At 45.7% G+C, this 22528-nt stretch overlaps 1 protein-coding gene across 1 annotated transcript in view; it reads left to right on the forward strand.

Moving 5' to 3' along the window:
* Positions 1–18086, forward strand: part of HP1BP3 (heterochromatin protein 1 binding protein 3) — a 92648-nt gene extending 74562 nt beyond the window's left edge. The window contains exons 11-13 of the mRNA XM_050931299.1: positions 14581–14692; positions 16961–17092; positions 17714–18086. Of these exons, the coding sequence (XP_050787256.1) occupies positions 14581–14692; positions 16961–17092; positions 17714–17999 (530 nt within the window). The 3' untranslated portion in view covers positions 18000–18086. The remainder of the gene's footprint in view (positions 1–14580; positions 14693–16960; positions 17093–17713) is intronic.
* The last annotated feature ends 4442 nt before the right edge of the window (positions 18087–22528 follow it).

Raw genomic sequence — 22528 nt, forward strand, 5'->3', positions numbered from 1 at the left:
TTGAAGCACCCATGCCCCACCTTGAGCAGTTGGCTTGTTTGTGCTTCCCCCACTTCTCCCTATTTTATAATCTTAAGTCAGATAGATAACTGCTTGAGGAAGAGACTGTGTGTTAGTTGTATTTGAAAGAGGCATAGCACATCTTGGTTGCCAGAAACAAAATAAATATCTTTCCATGGGATATTATAATTTGATTGTGACTTGTAAACCATTCTGTATTAAGAGTAGTGGTGATGCCTTAGGGACTCAAAGGTAGATTTCTTTTCTAACCATTCACTTGCAGAGGAACTATAGTATGTGGTGTTGATCTGAGCACTTCTGGACAGTGTGATTGTTTCACCTGTGCTGGCAGTCATATGAAGCAGATGTCAACTCACTGCCAGACCCAGAAGCAAATCTCCAGGCACATTAGCATTTTTGGTTCTTTGTTTCAAAATTTTTGTGATGCTTGGTGTCTTCTTGTAATGCTTACAGGAGGCAGGGCCATGGATAGCACAGCCCATCTTGTACATCTGCATCAGCATAATCAAATCTTTGATTCAGGGCTCTCTGATCCATAAGAGGGCCTAGCAATGAGGACAAAAGGGGATTGACTAAGGCGACTGTTCTTGTCATTCAGAGATCATGATGTCAGGTTCTTTTTCAAGTAGTGTCCTATGGGTGTTCCACTGTAGGTATGCTTGCGTCCCTGTGCTGCTGAGCAGCGAACAATCCACTGCCTTTTCAGTTCCTTCCTTCCATCTGTGGCAGTCGCTGGAACACTCATATCTCTTGCTCAGCAAGTGATCCCAGTAGTGGTAGTCTTCCTGTAAATATATTGTAGATAAGTGTAAATACTTAGTTAGCATAAGTATAGTAGTAGTTTAGTTTTCTGGTAAGCACCTGCCCTTTGGGGCTTTCCCACCTGAGCCCCAGGACATGCTTCGGTTCCAGGACTTCAGATTGTGTGGTGTGCTACAAGCACATTCCAGTTAGTGACCCTCAGAAGAGCTCTGTAAAGTGCCTTGGAAGGAGTCATATCCAAGATGAGTGCAGATCTATAGTAACTTCAAATTAATAAAGAGAGACAATTAAAATTCCTACTTATGGAGGCAGCACTCCATCCCACTTCAGAGTGGCAACCTGATCCAGCACTGAGTACTTCCTCTACCAGGAGCACGCCAACGGCCATTCAGAACACCCAGCATAGCATGGGCTCCCTGGTGATGGCCTCCTCCCGACACTGGCTTGCTTCTTCAGCACCCAAGAAGTCAGCAACAATTACACAATACCTTTTGGGGAAACAAAGAAGTCTGAACGAGGGCATTCCCCCTGGAGAAACATTATGGAGAGAGTGCGAAATGTGGTGGTCCACTCTCAGTTGGGTGCAATTCAACTGGCTCCGTTGACTCTGGCCCTGGAAAGGGAGGCATTGAATCCAATACTCCCACGTAGGGTGAGCCAAGGAGGGGACACACCCCTGACAGCAATATTGATGCAGATGTGTACGAGGCGGTGCAGAACCTCGTAACTCTCCCGGCACCACCTTCCTTCCAGGCCTCAGTTCAGGGGACAAGTCAGGCTCCGCAAGGGCCGGCACCACAGGGGCAAGCCCGCGATAATGGCAAGGCACCACCCCCCATCCCACTCATAGTCAGGAGACTTAGCAGCAAGGCCACGCTCACCTCACTGGTGTCACATCTCCATTGCGGCAGGATTATTTGGTTCCATGGCGTGGCACTGCCCTGGTTGCCTAGAAGCAGGTCCTCAATTTCCGAATTGCAGGTGGAATCATATGCCTTGTGAGGGACTGGACCCCAGGCAGATCAGAGACTCTGCATTGATATGGCCTCAGTGGATGATGTGAACCCCTTGGCTGCACATGGTCCAGGGCTCCCATGGGGGACATTCATTCTCTGCACTCTCTTGAGACGAGGGCGTCCCCATTGGAAAGAGGATCTGTTCCTGGTGCAGAAATCGAGGACACTCAAGCCACGCTGGCAGGAGACCCACCAAGACCAGAGGAGGTACAGGCACCAGTGGCAGTCCAGGCCACTTTCTCATCTTCTCCTGACAAGGTATGGATGGGTGTGGCCATAGTCCCGATGCAGGGTGACACCAGGAGCTCCTGTGTCAGATGGCTCAGAACCTTAACTTTCACATGGAGGAGATCGCTGAGTGAGCCCTGGCTTTAGTAGACATTTTGACTTCAGGGCCAGGAAGAGTTGCCTTGCCCGTGAACAAGGCCATCCTACAGCTTATAAGGGTGTTGTGTCAGACCACAGCCTCCGTCCAGCCTATGGCCAAATGGGTGGAAAGGAAGTATTTCATCTCCCATAAGGATTATGAACATCTGTACGCTCATGCTCCACTGGGCTCCTTGGTTGTCACTGCCAATAAGAAGGAGAGGTAACAGCAGCAGGATCCATCACGAAGGCTAAAGAGGAGGCCAAAAAGCTGGACTTCCTTGGGAGGAAAATTTACTCCACGGGGGCCTCCAGCTAAGAATTGCAAGTCACCAGGCTCTATTTAGTCACTACAATTTTAATTCCTGGTCGGTTATTGAGAAATTCAACGAACTCCTGCCATCTGAATAGGGCAGAGTTTACGGCCATGGCAGAAGAGGGCAGGGCCATAGCCCTCCAAGTGGTCCTAGACACTGCAGATGCAGCAGCCCAGGTGATGGCCACCGGAGTTGTAACGAGGAAAAGTTCCTGGCTGCAGTTGTCGGGCCTCCCCTATGAAGTCCAGCAGACAGTTCAGGACCTCCTGTTTGAAGGGTGATCCTTCCTTATTTCCCGAACAAACGGATGCCTGGCTGCATAGCCTAAAAGAAATCATTGGGCCTCCACAGTTTGACCCCATCCCGGAAATACTATAAGCTGCAGCCCATGGGCTGTTTTTTACCAGTCCCACCAGAGGCAAGACTTTTTTAGCAGAGGAGGAATAGGGTTTCAGGAAAAGACAAGCCCCTCACTTCTCTGTGGCCTCAACATCTGCACCCGCAAAACAACCACTAGGCAATAAGCAAAACTTTTGAGGGTGCACCCAAAAATGGTGCACCAGACCAGAACCTGGATCTTACCCCTATGTTTGTGGACTGTTTTTTTGTCCTACTTTTATCAGGTGTGGGGCAACATCACACAGTGCTTTGCACAGTAATAGTGTGATACACGATGCAGTTTATTTTCTCCCCTCCTTCCAACCCCGCTACCCCATCCCTCTTCAGGGACCCTTCTCATGAAAATCTCCTGGCCCAGGAGGTGCAGTCACCTCTAAGGGTGAGGACAGTGAAGGAGCTGAGAGGCAAGGGGTTTACTGCTATTACTTCCTGATCCCAAAATCTAACAGGCATCTCAGGCCTATCTTAGACCTCAGAAACCTCAACAAGTTCTTAAAGAAATTGAAGTTCCTCGTGGTCTCCCTGGCCTCGATTATTCCTTCCTAAGATCCGGGGGACTGGTGTGCCCCCCTCAACCTAAAAGATGTGTACTTCCATATAGCTATCTTCTGAGGGCACAGAAGATACCTTCGGTTTGTGATAAACCATAACCACTATCAATCAGTTCAAGTTCTACCCTTCAGCCTATCAGCAGCTCCAAGAGTTTTCCCAAAAATGCATGGTGGTGGTGGCAGCCTTCCTCAGGAGGAGAGAGGTGCAGGTCTATCATTATCTGGATGACTGGCGGGTAAGCAGTTGGTCCAAGGTACTAGTGGAACAACATGTGGACTTCATACTGTCTACTTTCAAGAGCCTGGGACTCCTGATCAGCGAACAGAAGTCCACCTTCACGCTGTCCAGCGGACAGAAGTCCTCGAGGTGAATTGGGCAAGGCCTCACTACCACAGTGCCACTTAAGGGCCCTCTCAGCTCTTACACAAAGCCCGAAAGCGTGCCCCACCGCCACAACAAAGAATTGTCTAAAGCTCCTGGGGAATATGGCCTTCTGCACATATGTGGTGCAGCATGCATGTCTCAGACTCCACCCTCTCCAACTGTGACTGGCATCAGTATACGTACCAGGTGGTCACCAGCTAGACAGAGTAGTTACTCTTCCTCTGACTCTCGAAGCCCTTCAGTGGTGGCAGGATAAAGGTATACTGTGTGCCGACATTTCCTTTGCAAGACTCACACCTTCAGTAGAACTGGTCACAGATGCCTCGGTTATGGGCTGAGGACCCCAGCTGGGGTCTCTTAGGACACAGGGTCGCTGGACACCAGAGGAGTTGCACCAGCAGATAACAACAGGGAACTAGGGGCAGTGCACCTTGCTTGCCAAATGTTCTGCCTCAAGCTCCGAGACAGATGTTTGTCCGTCCTCATAGACAACACCACAGCAATGTTCTGTGTAAACAACAATGGGAAGCCCAATCCTCTCACCTCTACCGTGAAGTGTTGAAACTCTCGGACTATTGCTTAGCCCACTCCATTCACCCAGAGGCTGCTTATCTTCCAGGCTCTCAGAATGGGCTAGCAGAGTACCTGAACCTTAAAACCTTAAAACCTTCACCAGTCATCACAAGTGGTCTCTAACCTCCATCCTGGAGGCTATTTTCTGGAAGTGGGGATTTCCCCTGGTGGACCTGTTTGCAATTGGAAGCAACAGGAAATGCCCCCAGTTCTGCTCATATCTGGGGCACAGCCTGGGCGTTCTCTCGGATTCCTTCTGTCTGCCGTGGGGTTGGAGGGAGCAGACTCCTTTACACCTTTTCCTCCCACACCCCTCATCCACAAGATGGTCCTCAGGGTCAAAAGAGGCAAATCGCACACATAATTCTCATAGGGCCGACGTGGCCACACTGGCATTGGTTCACAACGTTGCTGAACCTCTCGATAGATACCCTAATCAGTTTTCCACTGTGGCCAGATCTTATCTCCCAGGACCACGGCCACCCGCTCCACCCAAATCTGGAATTCCTGTATCTGACGGCTTGGCATCTTTGTGTCTGAGCGAAACAAAACTGGGATGCTTGGGCACTGGTTCAAGCAGTCCTTATGGGCAGTAAACCATTCTGGTTGATTGCTTTCTATCTAGCAAAATGTAAGAGGTTCTCACTCTGGACACTTCAGAAAGGGAGTCCCTCCCTTGGAGGCCACACTCCCCTTTATCCTGGACTACTTGCTCCACCTGAAGGGGGAAGGTCTTACAGTATCTTCCATCAGAGTCCACTTAGCTGCAGTCTCAGCATTCCCTCCTACCGGTGAACGGCAGTGTTATAAACATACAGCTAAGAGTAGCATAAAACCCCTCCTTTACCTGTAAGGGGTTAAGAAGCTCAAATAACCTAGTTGGCACCTAACCAGAAGGACCAATGGGGAAAGAAGATACTTTCAAATCAGGGTGGGTGGAGGGGGTATTTGTGCTCTTTTTTTGTGTTCCCACTTGAGACCGAGAGAGACCAAGCAAGTAATCCTGCTCCTACTGAAATGATGCATCTAAAATTCCAGAAACTGTAAGTAACAGCAAGGAAATGTGTTAGATTATCTTTTGTTTTAGTTGTGAATTTTCCCTGTGCTAAGAGGGAGGTTTATTCCTGTTTTATTTACTTTAAAGTTAAGCCTACAGGGGAATCCTCTGTGTTTTAAGTCTTTTTATTACCCTGTAAAATTACCTTCCATCCTGATTTTTACAGCAGTGCTTCTTTTGTCCTTTATTATTAAAAAAAAAAAAAAAAAAAAAAAAAAAAAAAGTTCTTTTAAGGACCTGATTGGGTTTTAGGACACTAAAAACCAAATGGTCTGGTCTGTGCTCATCTTAATAACCAATTTGATTGGTATTCTTCTCAAACCTCTCCAGGAAAGGGGATGAAGGTGCTTGGGTGGGACATTTTGGGGAGGATAGGGCTCCAAGTGGCCCCTCCCTGAATGTCTGTTTAAATCACTTGGTGGTGGCAGCAATACTATCCAAGAACAAGGAAAAGAATTTGTGCTTTGGGGAAGTTTTTAACCTGATCTGGTGGAATATAAGCTTAGGGGGTCTTTCATGCAGGTCCCCACATCTGTACCCCGGAGTTCAGGGTGGGGAGGGAACCCTGACAGGTGATCGGTATTCTCCAACCCAGTTAGCTCTTGGTTCCTAAAGGGCTTGGAGCGCCTGTATCCGCATGTGCAGCAGTCTCTGCCTTACTGGGTTCTCAACCTGGTACTATCTCCGTTGATTGGGCTGCTGTTCGAGCCATTAGCAACTTGTCCCTGTGTTAGACCTGCAGCAGGAGTCTCCCTAAAGGATAGGGGAGCAGGCAGATACTGGACACAGTGTTGGTATATAATCCACAAATACTCTTTGTTGTCTACAAAATAAACCATTCACTCCACATTCATAACCCAAGCATACTACACCAGAGTCTGAAGATCAGAACTGAAGTCCCAGTGGCCAGTCAACATTCAGTCCAGTCACAGGATGCGGGGAGCCAGCGTTACACATCTTAATCTAAACAGGACTATGAAGTCATGAACGACTCCAAATTGTGAGTGTATCGAACCTCCTTTATAAGCCACTCCGTCACATCATCAGTTGTCTGGGCAATTTCAAAGAGACAGTTCTGGGCAAATTGCCAAAACCCGAGCTGTTTAGAAACAGTCCCAGACCAAAGTTGTTCCTCTATCCCCAGTTCTTGTTTACAACTGCAGCAGGTACATTGCAACAGGTACATTATTATGGCAATGCCCCCAATGTTATTTCTTTTCTGGTATTTCTTCATCTTTCTCATAACAAAGTTATTTTTCACAAACAGCCCCTGACCGCTTAAAACCTCAAATTCTTGCTTCGGTTGTCAACACGCAACTCACATCAAGCACACTTCATCCACACTAGGCCTGTAACATATTACATGGATATATGGATTATGTATGGAGATATATTCCTGAGATAAATGCTTTGTAGAGAATTGCAGGTGTTGAGGGGAAGAGATGTTAAAGAGTGCTGGATTTCGAGTCTTACAGTGTTGGGGGAGTCCTTTATTTGTGGCATTTGTGAGGGGAAAAAATTACGCATGGGGAGGATATCACATGGAGAACTAGCATTACAGTGAGTGTGTGTGTGTGTGTGTGTGTGTGCGCGTGTGGTGTTATTGTAACAATGTTTAAAACACTGCTTAAGAAGAAAAGTAAAGGGGTGGGGGAGGCACCCCAGTGGACTAAAGTTAAAGCCCCTTCTCTGTTAAAAAAGGAGATTGTTGCATTTGGGACATGCCCTTGGATGGACGGTGCAGTGGAGCCTGGGGAAACAATTGAGACCTTAGAAAACATGTTTGAGAAATATGTACAGCTGTACAAGTCTAATGCCAGGAAAAAGCAAATGGCCGTAGTGTGGCTGTTGTAGCAGGCTGTAAAAAGGCAATTGTATGTAAGGGGGAAATCTGTTCAAAGCTACAGCTGCTACAAGAGAACTCTGACACTTGGCAGGAAAACTTGTAGTGGGAAGGAAAACAGGCACGCACAGATAATGCAAACCCAGTTAGACCAAATGGGGAAACACAATAGTGAATTAGAAAAGAAGAGGATAGGTTGGGAAAAGATTAAGGCAAATAAGGATAAATTAGAAAATCAAGTGGTGGAAATGAAGGCGTTAATTCGAGAATTGACTAAGAAAAAGGAAGAGAAGATTGTAAGTGCTTCTCACAGTTGGGGGGTGTCAGAATACCATTGCAGCATTAAAAAGAGAATTGAAAATGAAGGGACTATAAGTGGTAGCCGTGTGCCAAGGAGACAACAGAGATTGAGATTTCAGTGAAAAGTGCAATGGAGACGTGGTATGGAGAAGATCTAGTGGGTCAAAAGGAAAAACCTCGAGAGGGGCTTTATACTAAGCTGAGGAAAGAGATAAGAAACTGGTCAGAAGAGCCTAAACCAGAAAAGACAGCTGATCTCCTTTCTATCACTGTTATCGCTGCTACAGTTAGGGATGCAGTGGGGGATATACAGTCAGAACAGACACACATAATTCCTGTGAGTTCATCAGACTTACAGTTGATGGCAAAGTCATTAGACCCAGTGAATATGAAAAATCTAGCTATATGGCTAGTACAGTGGGCAGAGTTAAGAGGAATAGAGAATTTAAATATGAATTAATATTATAGGTTGATCAGGGCAGCTACCACTAGAGAGGCAGTAGATTGAGTGAAAAAGGCTTTGGACAGGCAGCCAGAAGCACACCGGCTGATACTGCAGTTTATTATGTTGTTAGGGAAAGAGAGAGGTCAAAGACACATGAAAGTGCTATCCAGTGCAGACTACATGAAGCCTGGGGATTCGCCTAGGGATTACCTGTTAAGTAGAATAACATTGGGGTTATTGGCTGGAGAAATACAACTGGTGACTAACCCCAGGACAGAGGTTGCCAGACACATCATAGCTGATTCTTTAATGTCAGTTTATTTGAATCAGAGGGAATTTTGGAATGATGCATTTGAGGGATTGGAGAGGAATTTATTAGCAATGTCTACTAATTTGGTGAACCAAGCAGCCCAGGACAAGGGGTTAACTGTTATGGATGCACTGGATAATGTGCCATGGAATGATGAAAGGTAGAAGGATTGAAACCCAGAGTACCCTTTGTTGAAGCAATAACATATTCAAATAAGAGTGCTTATAGATCAGGATTCCGTGAGAGAGAGGCTGTGGTAGAGGATGTAATAATCAGAATGAGTTCCAGAAGGGAGTAGATGTGATTTGAAATATTGCTTGGAGATATTTGAAATTGAGGGGAGTAAATATGGATCAGTGGAATGGTAGACATACTGATGAATTAATCAAAGAAATGCAAAGGATGGAAGAAGAAATGTCTAAGGAGCAGAAAAGAGTTGCAGCTGTGCAAGTTGAGGATTCAGAGAAACCTATAGGGGAAGCCCCGATGACAAGTTGCTCCCACAGCAAATGGGTCCCCAGGAGTGGGAGATAACTAGATTAAGATGGGACTCAAACGGGAGGCCTAGAATAACTGTCATTGTGGGAGATAATGGACCCAAAGATGACCTATCGGATAGCAGGGCTGGTGTAAATATTGTAAATAGAAGTTGTGATTTGACTTGATATGTGTCTGAAACCATTACAACAGCATCCTTTATTGGGGAAGGAGTGACAGGAAAGATAGATCATTCAGTAGAAATACTTATACCCAAAGAGAGTGGGGGATTTTTGTTGTAAAGAACAAATGCTAGAGATAAATCAGGCAGCTGAGCCACTAATATTAGGGACTCTTTTTTTTTTTTTTTTTTTTTTTTTTTTTTTTAAGAGGAATTGGTTGGTTTTGGATTTAACTGAGTTCTGTGGCGTGTGCCTGGCTCAACAGAAGGCAGCCTGACAGCAGGGTACACTCCAAGACTATATGCTGCAGAAGCAATGGAAGAGATTACACTGAATCGACTGGTATGTGGATAAAGGAGTTTCCTGATAGATGGACTAAGAAAAAGCAGAATGTGGTAAAATTGTGGGAGAATGAGTGAAACCGCAGAGACAGTATAAATATTCTGTGCAAAGCAGAGGCAGGAATTGAAAAAATAGTTGAATCATAAGAACAACAGGGAGTGATTTGAAAAGGGGAATTCTGCATACCGTAGCCCAATTTGGTCTGTACTAAAAGCTTCAGGGGATTGGAGATTTGACGGTGGATTTTAGACAAATTAATAAAGCTCCCCCCGCAACATCTCTTCTCCCCCCTACCACCACCATGGCACCAATGATAGCAGATCTGCCTCAAATGATGGCATGAATACAGGGGGGCCCTAAATGGGTTTTCTTTTATAGATTTGGAAAATTGTTTTTTTGCCATTCCACTGCACCCCGATCCTTGGGCCTGCTTTGCATTTACCTTTAAGGGACAATAGTACTTATTCAGAAGAATCCCGCAAGGTGTACGTTGTGCCCTGTCTATTGCCCACCAACATGTCATGCTAATGCTGGATCAGTTATCCAAAGAGGATTGGGAAAATGTCACCTCATATGTAGATGACCTATTAGTTTGGGGGGAACACTGAGGCGGAGGTGACTAAAAGGGTGTTGAGACTCAGCCTTAAAACCTGTTTCCTAGATAATAAGAAAAAGCCCAATTAGTGCAAAGGAGGAGGAATTATTTGGAGGTGATCCTAGGGGAGCAAGGAATTCAGATAGATCAATAAAAGGTGAAGTCATTGTTGAATTTATCCAGGCCAGAGGACTCTCATGCATTGAGGGTAATGTTAGGAGGATTTAAATATTTAAGGAAACACATTTGGAATTTTGCCATTATAACTGGACCCTTGTGGCGTTATTGAAAAAAGAAAGTAGAATGGGAGTGGGGACCCCGAACAAGAAGAATCTTTCTGTGATTTAAAACAAGCTCTGGTACAGGCTCCAGGATTGAAATTCCCTGAGATAAACCAGTTGTTGGTGATTAAATTTGCAGCGACCCAACAAGGACTTACAGCAGTGTTGATGCAAGAAATGGACAAGGGGAAGTCAATACTGATTGCCTATGAATCTAGAAGGTTAAGCCCCACAGAGCAGCAGAACTGCTGCTTAGCCAGTCAGATAGCACCGTCATAAATTGATGAGGCGCCAGGTCGCCCTCCGTTTGTGCAGAGGTGATGAGACTACGGAACTGGTGCATCTCCCATGACATCACACTATCAGCAGCCTGCCTTCCAAGCACACATCCAGTTGCAAGTACTCCTACAACCATGAGTGGGAGCTAGATCCAATAGTACTTCATGATCCATTCAGGTGATGGATGCTGACCACAGACCTATTTGTCATTTACCTGAACAAGAAATGTCCACACTACTGCTCCAGAGCAGGGATAGAACAACACACTCTGAGTGGTGCTCTCCTCCTCCCCTGTCTGGGAATCTCCGTGCCTTTCCTTCCTTTCCTCTACTGTCAAAAGTCCTGCTGAAATAAAGAGATGGCGTGATCAATCTTGCTCCTACTTGGCCAAGACAGACCTGGCACCCTTACCTGTCACAGCTTGTGATGTGCCTGCCGATCCCTCTCCCATTCCTCCTCTCACAGAACGGAGGACGTACCCTACATCCCAATCGTTGGATTTTCTGGCGCTGGCTCAGGGCATGGCTCCTACTTGGTTCCAACACCAAAAAAGCTCCTGTTCAAAGGAGATGCAAGAGGTATTACACAGTCCTCAACATGACGTATTTATCTGCAAAAGTAGTCCAGGTTTTGGATTTGGTGTACTTCCCAACAAATTTCCCTGATATCATCAACTCTTCCACATATCTTAGATTATGCATTGACCCTAAAAAGATCAGAGAGCCCACCCAGTGGCTGTAGCAGCCTTCCACCAACCAGTAGAGGGATACTCACTGCTGTTGCATCCCATCACTTCCTCAATTTCTTACTCCCATGTGGGACCTAAACCTGGTATTGAAAGGATTGACTAGGCCTCCCTTCATACCCATGGCTACCTGTTTGTTTGCATGTCTCTCAGTGAAAACAGTCTTCCTGATAGTGATTACCTTGGCTAGGAGAATAGGAGAAATAGCAGCTCTGATGGCACATCTATCCTACACTGTATTGTTCTGGGACAAGGTTATGTTCAGACCACACCTGAAATTCACTGCCATAGTAGACTCCCCATCTCATGTGAATCGGTTGATTCACCTTCCAACCTTTTACCCCAAGCCTCACCAAAACAACAGAGATGCTACACAACACACTCTAGATGCCAGGAGAGCCTTAGCCTTCTACCTAGACAGGACAAAAGTTTTCAGGAAGTCCCCCTAGATTTTTTTTCTCTCCATTGCAGAAAGATCCAAAGACTCAGCAATATTAGCCCAAAGACTGTCCAAGTACATCCTGAACTACATCAGACAATGTTATCAAGTTCACTATATAACCCCTCCAGATACTACTTGTACACACTCCATAAGGTCAATCTTCATCTCTCATTTTCTTCAAGAATGTCCCTATCTCAGAGATCTGTAGTGCGGCAACATGGGCATCAGTCCACACTTTCAGAGAACATTTATGCAGTCGCTGGGAACTCCACCCCCAATGGCATCTTTGACTCCACAGTACTGTCATTTTTAACTGACCTTACTCCAAAGTCTTAGCCCTCCAATGGGGATACTGCTTGGGAGTCACCTACAGTGGAGTAGCCTTAGGGACACTACTAGAAAAAATAATACAGGGATTGGCAACTTTTGGCACGCAGCTCGACAGGGTAAGCACCTTGCCAGGCCGGGACAGTTTATTTACCTGCCGCATCCGCAGATTCGGCCAATCGCGGCTCCCACTGTCCGTGGTTCGCTGCTCCATGCTAGTGGGGGCTGCGGGAAGTGGCTTGGGCCCAGGGATGTGCTGGCCACCACTTCCCGCCACCCTCCATTGGCCTGGAATGGCAGTTGGGAGCTACAATCGGCCCAACCTGCGGGCGCGGCAGGTAAACAAATCGGCCCGGCCTGCCAGGGTACTTACCATGGTGAGCCACTTGCCAAAGCTTGCCGATCCCTGAAATAGTAGTTACTCACCTTGTGCCATAACAATGATTCATTGAGATGTGTCCCCCTATGAGTGCTCCACAACCCACCCTACTCCCCTCTACTTGGAGTTCTTGTCAGTCACTGTCGTAGAAAAGGAAATGAGGGGGTTAGACCACACATGCTGACTAACCTCATGGTAGGGCATGAGAGGAGACCAGCGTATGTGCGGGCCTAACAGACACTGCTGCCCAAGTTCTCCAACCTGCAACGCATGGACACAAGCACATCTACAGTGGAGTACCCATAGGGGGACACAAATTGAAGAACCATTGTTACTGCACACAGTGAGTAACTTCGTCTTTTGACCCATGACTCGGCTTGAATCTCTGCTGTGGGAAGAATATCCAGGCTAGTCTAATATGTATTTAGCACTGGCATTATTTGGTTTTAGAGCATTGCTGTAGGAAATTTTAACTCTGGTTGATAAGGCGTACATAATCAATCTATCCCCAGTGCCTGAGAACATTTGATCATTGCTTGCAGATGTATGATATCTGTTTGCTACTGGTCATATGTGGAAACATTTCAGCATGCCATCTGTTAACTTACATCCCCTACCACTAGGTGGAAATATCTGTAATGATCTCACTCTCTTTCTGGACTATCCAGAGTGGGAGACCCGAGGAAATGTAGAAGCAGACAGGGAGTTATGTTAGGAGTTCTGTGCTCTGCCATGGTTTTCATTTTGGTCCTTGCACTCCTTTTGCTGCCCCGGTTTAAAAATAGCCTTATGAGACATATTATAAAACTAAGTGTTTTTTCTTTTAAATAATTATTTTGGACTCTTGCGCATCTAACATGGACAAAGCTAATAGTTTAATGGAAATGAGCCATTCAGTTAATAAAGCAAGCTCTTTAAGTGCTATTTTTAATTAAAACTATTCAGTGGGAATGGTCTGTAGTCTGATAAAAGGATGGCTTAGTCCCAAATGATTTTGTTACAGTGAAATGTTATCTCTCTAAAACCCCACTTCCGCAATATTGTGGAAGCTGAATGGAGTGAATACCTTTCCATTTATTATACTTACTAAACAGTATATTCCTTTTTATGCTATTTTTCTTTCCCTTCCCCACCCGAGTCTCTCTTCTGAATCTGCTAGACGAAAAGGCTCTTTCCTGTCTGTCAGTGGTTTGGAGGGAAGTTAACATATGGAAATGTTCCATCATAATTGAAACTGAAAACTGTCTCATGACAAACTGTTGAACCAGCTGTGCTCGTCTCCTATCTGCCAGAGAGGCAAGTTCCCTTTATATGTGCAGTAGGCTCCATCAGTGCACACAAGTGCCAAGGAAAAGACTGGAGCAAAAACATGTCTTAATTTTTTTCCTCTGGTACTTGATCCCTCAATCTTCCCCTAGCAATTCACTGTAACAAGGTGGAGCTAAGAAGGTGCCAGATCACAACTAAGGATCTGAAAACAAAAGATAGGGAAGGATGGGGAATGAAGTGTTCAAACTAAGGCAAAAATACTTCAAAGAACAATTGGAACAGAACAGAGACAAAAGGTCAGTGTACCTAAAATGAATTATGTTGTATTAGGAACATTTATAAAAGAACTGTCTCCAGTCTTAATATTTCCACCAACAAGCCTTGACAGTTAAAATCTTTCCAAAAGGAGATTAAACCAAGGCCTGGAGGGGATGTAAGATACGCAACTTCAGCTACGTAGGAATAGCGTAGCTGAAGTTGACGTATCTTATTTCGACTTACCTCCCATCCTCATGGCATGGGATTGATGGTCGCGGCTTCCCCAGTCGACTCCGCTACCACTGCTCGCACTGGTGGAGTTCCGGAGTCGACGGGAGTGCATTCGGGGATCGATATATCATGTCAAGATGAGACATGATATATTGATCCCTGATAAATCTATAGCTACCCGCCGATCCAGCAGATAGTCTGGATTTACCTAACGTTTGTTAACTGTTTATGCCCAACACTTGAAATCTACCTAATTGCCCTGTAAGTTCTACATACCGTACATATGTAGTAAACCTCTTCTAAAGCAGCTCTTTATCTGAGTCCTACACAGAAGCTGACTGCATCGAGAAGGGGACTGTATAGAATAGTGAGGTCAGGGCTTGTGGCTGGATAACGTTACTGACACACCCTTACTTAACTTCCCGCAGTGCATCTACTGAAGAGAACCCTGCAGAAATGTGAGAAGAATGGCTGGATGGAGCAGATCTCTGGGAAAGGTTTCAGTGGCACCTTCCAACTGTGCTTCCCTTATTACCCCAGGTAAAGAGCTCTCCGTTGACAGGTGGTCATGCAAAGCATTTCACAAACCGTTAGCCTAGCCATGTTGTTTAACGTTTTGATGTTCACAGGACCAATTTTTTTTTTTTACCTTGGAAGATTTTGTTTGTGTGTTTTTTTTGTTTTGTTTTGTGTTTTAATAGGGTTTAGCAACCTTGATTATGCCCTACATTGTATAACCCATATCATTCTAGGTTCTGATGATGATAAATCTGATTAAACATTATGATGGCTTTACCAACCAGGAGACTCTCTTAAGGAACATATAAAATATTGGGTCTAGTAGTCTCAGATATTCTGTCCTTTTATCTTCTGTAGTACCCATCATTATTTAAGTGCTTCCAAGATAAAGCAAATCTGCATGGCCCTCAGTTTCCTTGCTTCTTAACACAAGAATGATCATAAGGTAAAATATCCTGGGTCCAACTATCTCACTATCTGTAATACCATAAAACTAGCCTCTTCTCTTTATGGAGAGAAGAGAACAAGTCCCAGCTCCACCATCTTTAATTTCTTCACATTCCTACCTTTAAGCTGAGCCACATGGAGCATGAAGAGGGTGATTATCTTGAGAGCCTCTTCTGAGGAGACATGTGGCAGGATGACTTCTCAAAGGCTGTACTCTCAAGCTTGAATCATCCCATTAATCTTCAAGTCCATCATGGCTTCAGCACAGCTGCCTCGGATCATAGAATCATAGAAGATTAGGGTTGGACGAGATCTCAGAAGGTCATCTAGTCCAACCCCCTGCTCAAAGCAGGACGACCCCCAACTAAATCATCCTAGCCAGTGCTTTGTCAAGCCAGGCCTTAAAAACCTCTAAGGATGGAGATTACACTGCCTCCCTATGTAATCCATTCCAGTAATTCACCACCCTCTTAGTGAAATAATTTCTCCTAATATCCAACCCAGACCACCTCCACTGCAACTTGAAAACATTTATCCTTATTCTGACATCTGCCACCACTGAAAACAGACTAGCTCCATTCTCTTTGGAACCCTTTTCAGGTAGTTGAAGGCTACTATCAAATCTCCGCTCACTCTTCTCTTCTGCAGACTAAATAAGCCCAGTTTCTTGAGCCTCTCCTCATAAGTCATGTGCTCCAGCCCCCTAATAATTTTTATTTCCCTCCACTGGACTCTCTTCAATTTGTCCACATCCTTTCTGTACTGGGGGGCCCAAAACTGCCCCCCCACTACAGAATAGTGGCAATACTCCAGATGTGGCCTCATCAGTGCCGAATAGAGGAGACTAATCACTTCACTCGATCTGCTGGCAATGTTCCTACTAATGCAGCCTAATATGCCATTAGCCTTCTTGGCAACAAGGGCACACTGCTGACTCATATCCAGCTTCTTGTCCACTGTAATCCCCAGGTCCTTTTCCGCAGAACTGCTACTTAGCTAGTCAGTCCCCAACCTGTAGCAGTGCATGGGATTCTTCTGTCCTAAGTGCAAGACTCTGCACTTGTCCTTGTTGAACCTCATCAGATTTCATTTGACCCAATCCTCCAATTTGTCTAGGCCCATCTGGACCCTATCCCTACCCTCCAGCATATCTACATCTCCCCCCAGCTTAGTATCATCCGCGGACTTGCTGAGGGTGCAATTCATCTCATCATCCAAATCGTTAATGAAGATGGTGATCAAAACCGGCCCCAGGGGGAGATCATATCAAAAGCTTTGCTAAAGTCAAAGTAAATCACATCCACCACTTTCCGCATATCCACAAAGCCAGTTATCTCATCATAGAAGGCAATCAGCTAGGTCAGGCATGACTTGCCCTTGGTGAATCCTTATTGACTGTTCCTGATCACCTTCCTCTCCTCCAAGTGCTTCAAAATGGATTCCTTAAGGACCTGCTCCATGATCAGTGAGAACCTTGACTTAAACCGCCATCCCCCTGCTGTGCCTGCAGTGGGAGGGAGCAATGTATAAGAAAGCTTGAGGCAGGACTGCTTAGGGGAGAGGTGGGGCTGTGGCATGTCCATTAATTTGCAGCCAGCTTGACTTCATCCACCTTGGTCCTTCCCTAGCAGCACGTCACTAATTTCTACAATACTTAGCACCATGCATGGAAATCAGCATCGTGTGTAAATCCAGTGTGTGGAAGCTCAAACTAGCTAGGTTTTACTGTAACGAAATGGGCAACTAGCCCTGGCAATGTAGGGTCAATCAGTGGCTCCTTTTCAGCCATCTGACACTGAACTTTGTATCCTTTGACATGAGTTAACAAGATTACTCTTGCAGCCCAGGTGTGCTGTTCCCAGAGAAGCAGCAGGAGGAGGATTCTGAGGAATCTGAGGAGGAGGAAGAGGAGGCAGAAGAGGAATCTGAGGAGGAAGAAGAGTCAGAGGAAGAACCACCCCCTCCAAAGAAAAGGTATAGAGCTGAAAACAAATGGGCTTGTAAGCCTGCATGGCCATTCCTACTGGTCCATCTCTCAGGGAGGCCATGCCTCCTTGCTGTCACACACCTGTAAAGGTGATCTCAAAAGGGGAAATTACCTTGCATCTAGTATTCAGGCCCTCAGGCCAGGCAGAGCAGTATGGCAGTCTGAGTCCGTATCTTACCGTAAAGACTCAGACTGCCTTAGTATTTACTTGGCTCTCTTCTGGCTGGTGTATTTACTGTTCTAAAGCCAAATGAAACTGTTCTTGCTCCAAATGTACATTTACGTGGAGTGGCTATATTAGTAACAAACCCAACACAAAGGAAAGCTCTTTGATGCTTGGGTTGCGTGACTCATACACCTGAGCGACAGACACTATTCATAGGGTTATATGCTAACAAAGGTGATACAAACTTAGATCACCCTGGGGACTGTTAAGAGCTTTACACTGTGATCTTGCTTAAAAGATTTTCTTGCTCTTGGGGTCTGGCTACTCAAATTGAGGTGGGTCCTCCACATTAAAGATGTAGGCTGAATTCTGCTCCATTTTATATCAATTAACCCTTGTGCTTTGGTGCCTTGGTACTACATTTTCTTGTCCTTCCTGACAGGATGCAGATGCGATCCCCCCCCAAATCCCGGAGCAGGGCCCCCCCTGTGAAACGAAGAGAGTCCAAACCCAAGCCAAGAAAGGCCCCTGCAGCCCGCCGGGGAAAAGCAAAGCCCCCGCCCAAGGTCAAAACCCCTGCCAAGAAAGCCAGACCAGCAGCTACATCCATCAAGAGGCCCTCTGGTAGCAGCTCTTCCAAGAAACCAGCAGCAAGCGGGAGAAAGGAAGCGAAATCCCCTGCCAAGGGCAAATCCACCATGAGGAAGTCTCTCCGGGCAAAAAAGTAAACTTTTCCAGTGTGTCAGGGAATCTCATGGTCAAATCCACAATCTTGTTTTATAACGTCAATGTGCATTTGTATTTTAGTTCTAATTTTGTATTTTAGTTCTAATGCTTTAACACTTAATTTTTTTTTCTTGAATGATGGGGAAAAGCTGAAAACTAAGTCACACCAACCCGAGTTAGATCTAGATGCCCTGTGCCTGCCCTCCCCCTGAAACAAGTCATCTTTGGTTTTTGCAATAATTTTAGGGCTTTTCTAGAGTGTTGTAATCTGTACACTTTATGGTGAGTGTTTGGGGTTTTTGCTTTTAAAACTTGTTCAAAGAAGATTTTTATATCTTTACAGAGCAGGAACAGGATCATTGGGGAAATGTAACTCTGAAGTGAAAAGGCAAAACTGCAGTAGTTTTCTCCTTAGATTTGCTGCATGGTAACTAACACAAAGGGTTCCTAATGCTTCTGTGGAGAAGCAAAATATATACAATGCTCACACTGAATTCTGAAGGTGCTTCTCTCTGCGTGGCCATGGTAGTGATTTGCTAAGGAGATCTTTTGTTTGGCCATTTCAGACTGGCAAGTTCCCCTTGAAAATGAGTTGGATCTCGGAGTGAATGCAAAACATTCTGACCCATCTGATGTCAAAGGGGTCCCATAATGGGCAATCTCCTGATTTTCAGTTAGTCGGGTTGTCATGATTTGAGTAAGCGATTCCACACATCCTCCATCTGTTACCTGATACCAAAATATATACAAGTCGTCTTGAATTCAACTTTGAAATGTTTTTTAAAAGATGAAAAACCTGAGTTTTCACTTCTTGTTTGCGCTTTTTAAAAAAAACAACAAATGGAGAGTTCTGTAACTCCTAATGTAGAGATGTTGATAAGTGATGAACATGCAATTTGCTAAAATAAAATGAAATTAGATTCCAGCCCTGTCTTGCGTGCTGCTTCCTCTCCAAGGCTTTCTCAGGTTCTTTAGGTGACATCTAGGAGAGTGGGGTAGGGATCAATGTGGAGGCCCATTTTATTTAACATTTTGTTAAAAGGATACCATCAGCTTGAAATCTGGTCCTTGTTAATGAGTTTTGGATACCTTTCTCCTCCCTCACCCCCACACCCTTCCCAAGTCCCCTGCCAAACTCAGTAATTTTACACTCGCTCTTTAAAACATTCTTCTCCCCCTCCTTTGGGAAGACCAGTGTGAACTGAGGAAATTGGTACAGTCAGTCTCCCCTGTAAAGTCAGTGTTGAGTGAAATGAACTCCTGCAGGAACTGAGGACCATCTCAGACCTCATCACCTTCCACTCCAAATGCATGGTGCATTTTCTTCCAGCTGCCTTCTCTAACAAACTCTGAACATACACAGCATGTACATTTGAAAAACTAACTCTTATAAAACACTGCACAAGCAATCGTCTCCTGGAATGAGGATGAGAGAATGAATGAAACTTACGTGACAGATAATGATTGATAGGAAGGCGCTTGAGTGCATGATGGTGTTGATGGTATAAAACCTGAAAACAATACAAAATAAACTGAAAAAAGTGATATTCTCCATTCCTTTACAAGTAACCAGGGCTGCCTGGGGAGTGGGGTAATTTGCCCCGGACCCTATGGGGGTCCCCATGAGAATCTCTGAGGCTCCGCCTTCCCCCATCCACCAGTGCCTCAGCGTGGCGCGCCCTGGACAGAGCTAAAGCGGCGTGGCTCCAGCGGGGCCTGAGCTCCTGCTGCTCGGAGATGCATGGTAAGGGGGCAGGGCTGCAAGCTGAAGCCGAACTAGGCTGCTTTAGCTCTGTCCATGGGTGCTCCTGGACCCAGCTTGCTGAGGCTCCGGGAGAGAGGAGAGGCAGGGGTAAGCGGCATGGTAAGGGGGCCGAGGAGGGGGTTGGATAAGGGACAGGGAGGGGGCAGAGGTTCAGGAGGTCTGTCAGGACTCCATGGGGGAGAGTGGACAGGGGTTGGGGCATCCAGGGGACGGGGGGGTCCTGGGGTGGTGGTTGAGAAGGGTTCGGGGGGGGCAGTCGGGACAAGGAGTAGGGTAAGTCAGGGATTCTGAGGAGCAGGGGCAGGTCTAGCTTTTTTGCTAGACAGCAGGCAGGCTGACTGCCTTCAGCAGCATGCCTGCGAGAGGTACACCAGTCCCATGTCTTCGGCGTATCCACCGCCGAATTGCTGCCAAATCAGCCGGACCGGTGGACCTCCCGTAGGCAAGCCCCCGTAAGCTGCCTGACTGCTGCCCTCGCAGCACGTGCTTGGTATGCTGGTGCCTGGCTGGAGCTGCCACTACTGAGGGGGGGGTGTAGGATATTGCTCTTCTGATGTGCCCCTCCACCATGGCTCTCTTGGCTGTTAATCTAAAGTGGCTAATTTTAAATTAAGCAACCCTCCCCTGACATGAATCTCCCTATGGCACTGAAATTAAATCTAGACTATAATTTGCCATTTGAGAAGTTAGGGCTACCATCCCTTTAAGAGAAAAGATAACAGCTTGGCTCTTTGTGTTAAATAACTGTCTGCAAGCCTCAAACTGCTGAATGAGCTTTAGGGTAGGGAAGGATGTGCCTCTCCAGACAGCCTGACTCTGCCCCCTATCTGACCCCACCCACCCACTTCCTGCCCCCCTGACTGCCCCTCTAAGCAGTGGCGGCACCAGCGCACCAAGCAGGGTGAGGTGTAGGCTGACAGCTCACAACCTGCAGTAATAACCTTGTGACCCCCCCAGTTTGAGAACCCCTGGGTTAATTTTATTTTAGCACGCTGTGTCCATGCATAGGCATGTGCTATTTTGAGCATTTCATTTTTCACATCCTAGGCTCATCCCAGATTCTGGAACATGCTCAGATGCTCAGTTCATGGAGTATGTACATAGACTATACTAAAGACAAACCCACAGTAACCGTCTCCAGTTTGTGAGGAAACAGATAAATTCATGGAGGTTAAGTCCATTAATGGCTATTAGCCAGGATGGGTAAGAAATGGTGTCCCCACCCTCAGAAGGGGGAGATAGATGGCAGGAGAGAGATCACTTGATCATTACCTGTTAGGTTCACTCCCTCTGGGGAACTTGACATTGGCCACTGTCGGTAGACAGGATGGACCTTTGGTCTGACCCAGTATGGCTGTTCTTATGGTCTAACCTAAATGAACCCAAAGTTATGGAGACAGCTATGAGTCAAGGAAGCCAGAAGAGTATCAGAAACATGGGAAAAAAATCTCTGGATGGGCTCAGGCATTTGGTCACAAGCTGAGGTGGTTCAAAAGTTTTGGATTTTTTTAAAGCAGAACTTTATTGTTTCTTTAAACAATCAAACACAGCAAGCAGCAAATATTTGGCCACATGCTTCTGAAACCGCAAACCATGTTCAGGTTGTGGCAGACATTGTTCTTGATTTTTTTCTGCTTTTTAAAAAAACCGGTGATACTTTGTAAAGGGTCCTTGAAAAGAAGTTCTCAAAACTGTGTTTGTGCCGAGATGCGGAAGATTTTTAAATGTTTATTTTTCCCAGGGCCGCCCAGACCCTGCAGGAACTCCCATGAGAATATAGTATTCTATAGTATTGCAACTTTTTTTTTTTAGGGAAGGGGCCCCCAGAATTGCTTTGCCTCAGGCCCCCTGAATCCTCTGGGTGGCCCTGAAAGTTACCAAAGCAACAATAATGGGTTTAAAAAAATAGACAAAATTGACTTATGTTGTCAGTGTCCCTTTAATTGTCAGAAAGGCTGTAAACAGCAGGTTAATGAAATTCAGCTGATACTTTCAACTTTTCCCAGTTTAGTATCTGTGAGAACAAAACAGTCTACAGGTGCATAGAACAATCAAATCAAGGTTAGTAAATTACAAAGAGGGTGCAGGGGAGTAGAAACTACTGGACAAATGCCAAAAGACAGAAACTCAGTGGGAGGGAGAAACTAAAGAAGCTTAATGCTAAAACAACAGAAGTTAGAGGTGTGTGCATTGCTTGAAAGGGAACTGGAGGTTTTGAGCGAGGTGAAGGAACTCTTATTTTCCAGCAGATATTCACACTTGTGATGGTGTTGCTTGAAGTAGTTACTCAGACTGTGTGCCTGCATTACCCTCTGATGGGGGAAAAGGTGTGTGTTTTTGGGGGGTAGCCGACCCATTGTCAATTCTGCTTCTGCAGGAAAGGGGGACAAAAGGAAAGTACAGTTGATCTCACTGCCTCCTCCCAAACAGTTGTTGGGCTTCAGTTGACCTTGGCTTTTTCAGTGGGATGGTAAAACTTGACTACTGGCAAACTTTTTATAACCTTACTCTCGCCCATATATGTTGCAGACACTGAATTGTGCCATCACTAAGCAAATCTAGTAGAAATCTGCTGCTAATGGAGACCACCTCTGTTTACACACTGCTAGGTCTTAAGGGGTGGCGCTATCATGTCTGCAATGTAGTTCACGCTCAAGATTGGTAATGTCCATAGCTCTGAAATCTGCAGAGCGCCCACTTGGGCCTCTATTCATACCTTTGCAGAACACTATGCGATTACTGGGGACTCTACTTCCAGTGCTAGCT

This window comes from Gopherus flavomarginatus, chromosome 21 (genome assembly GCF_025201925.1).
Source record: "Gopherus flavomarginatus isolate rGopFla2 chromosome 21, rGopFla2.mat.asm, whole genome shotgun sequence".
Lineage (NCBI taxonomy): Eukaryota > Metazoa > Chordata > Testudines > Testudinidae > Gopherus > Gopherus flavomarginatus.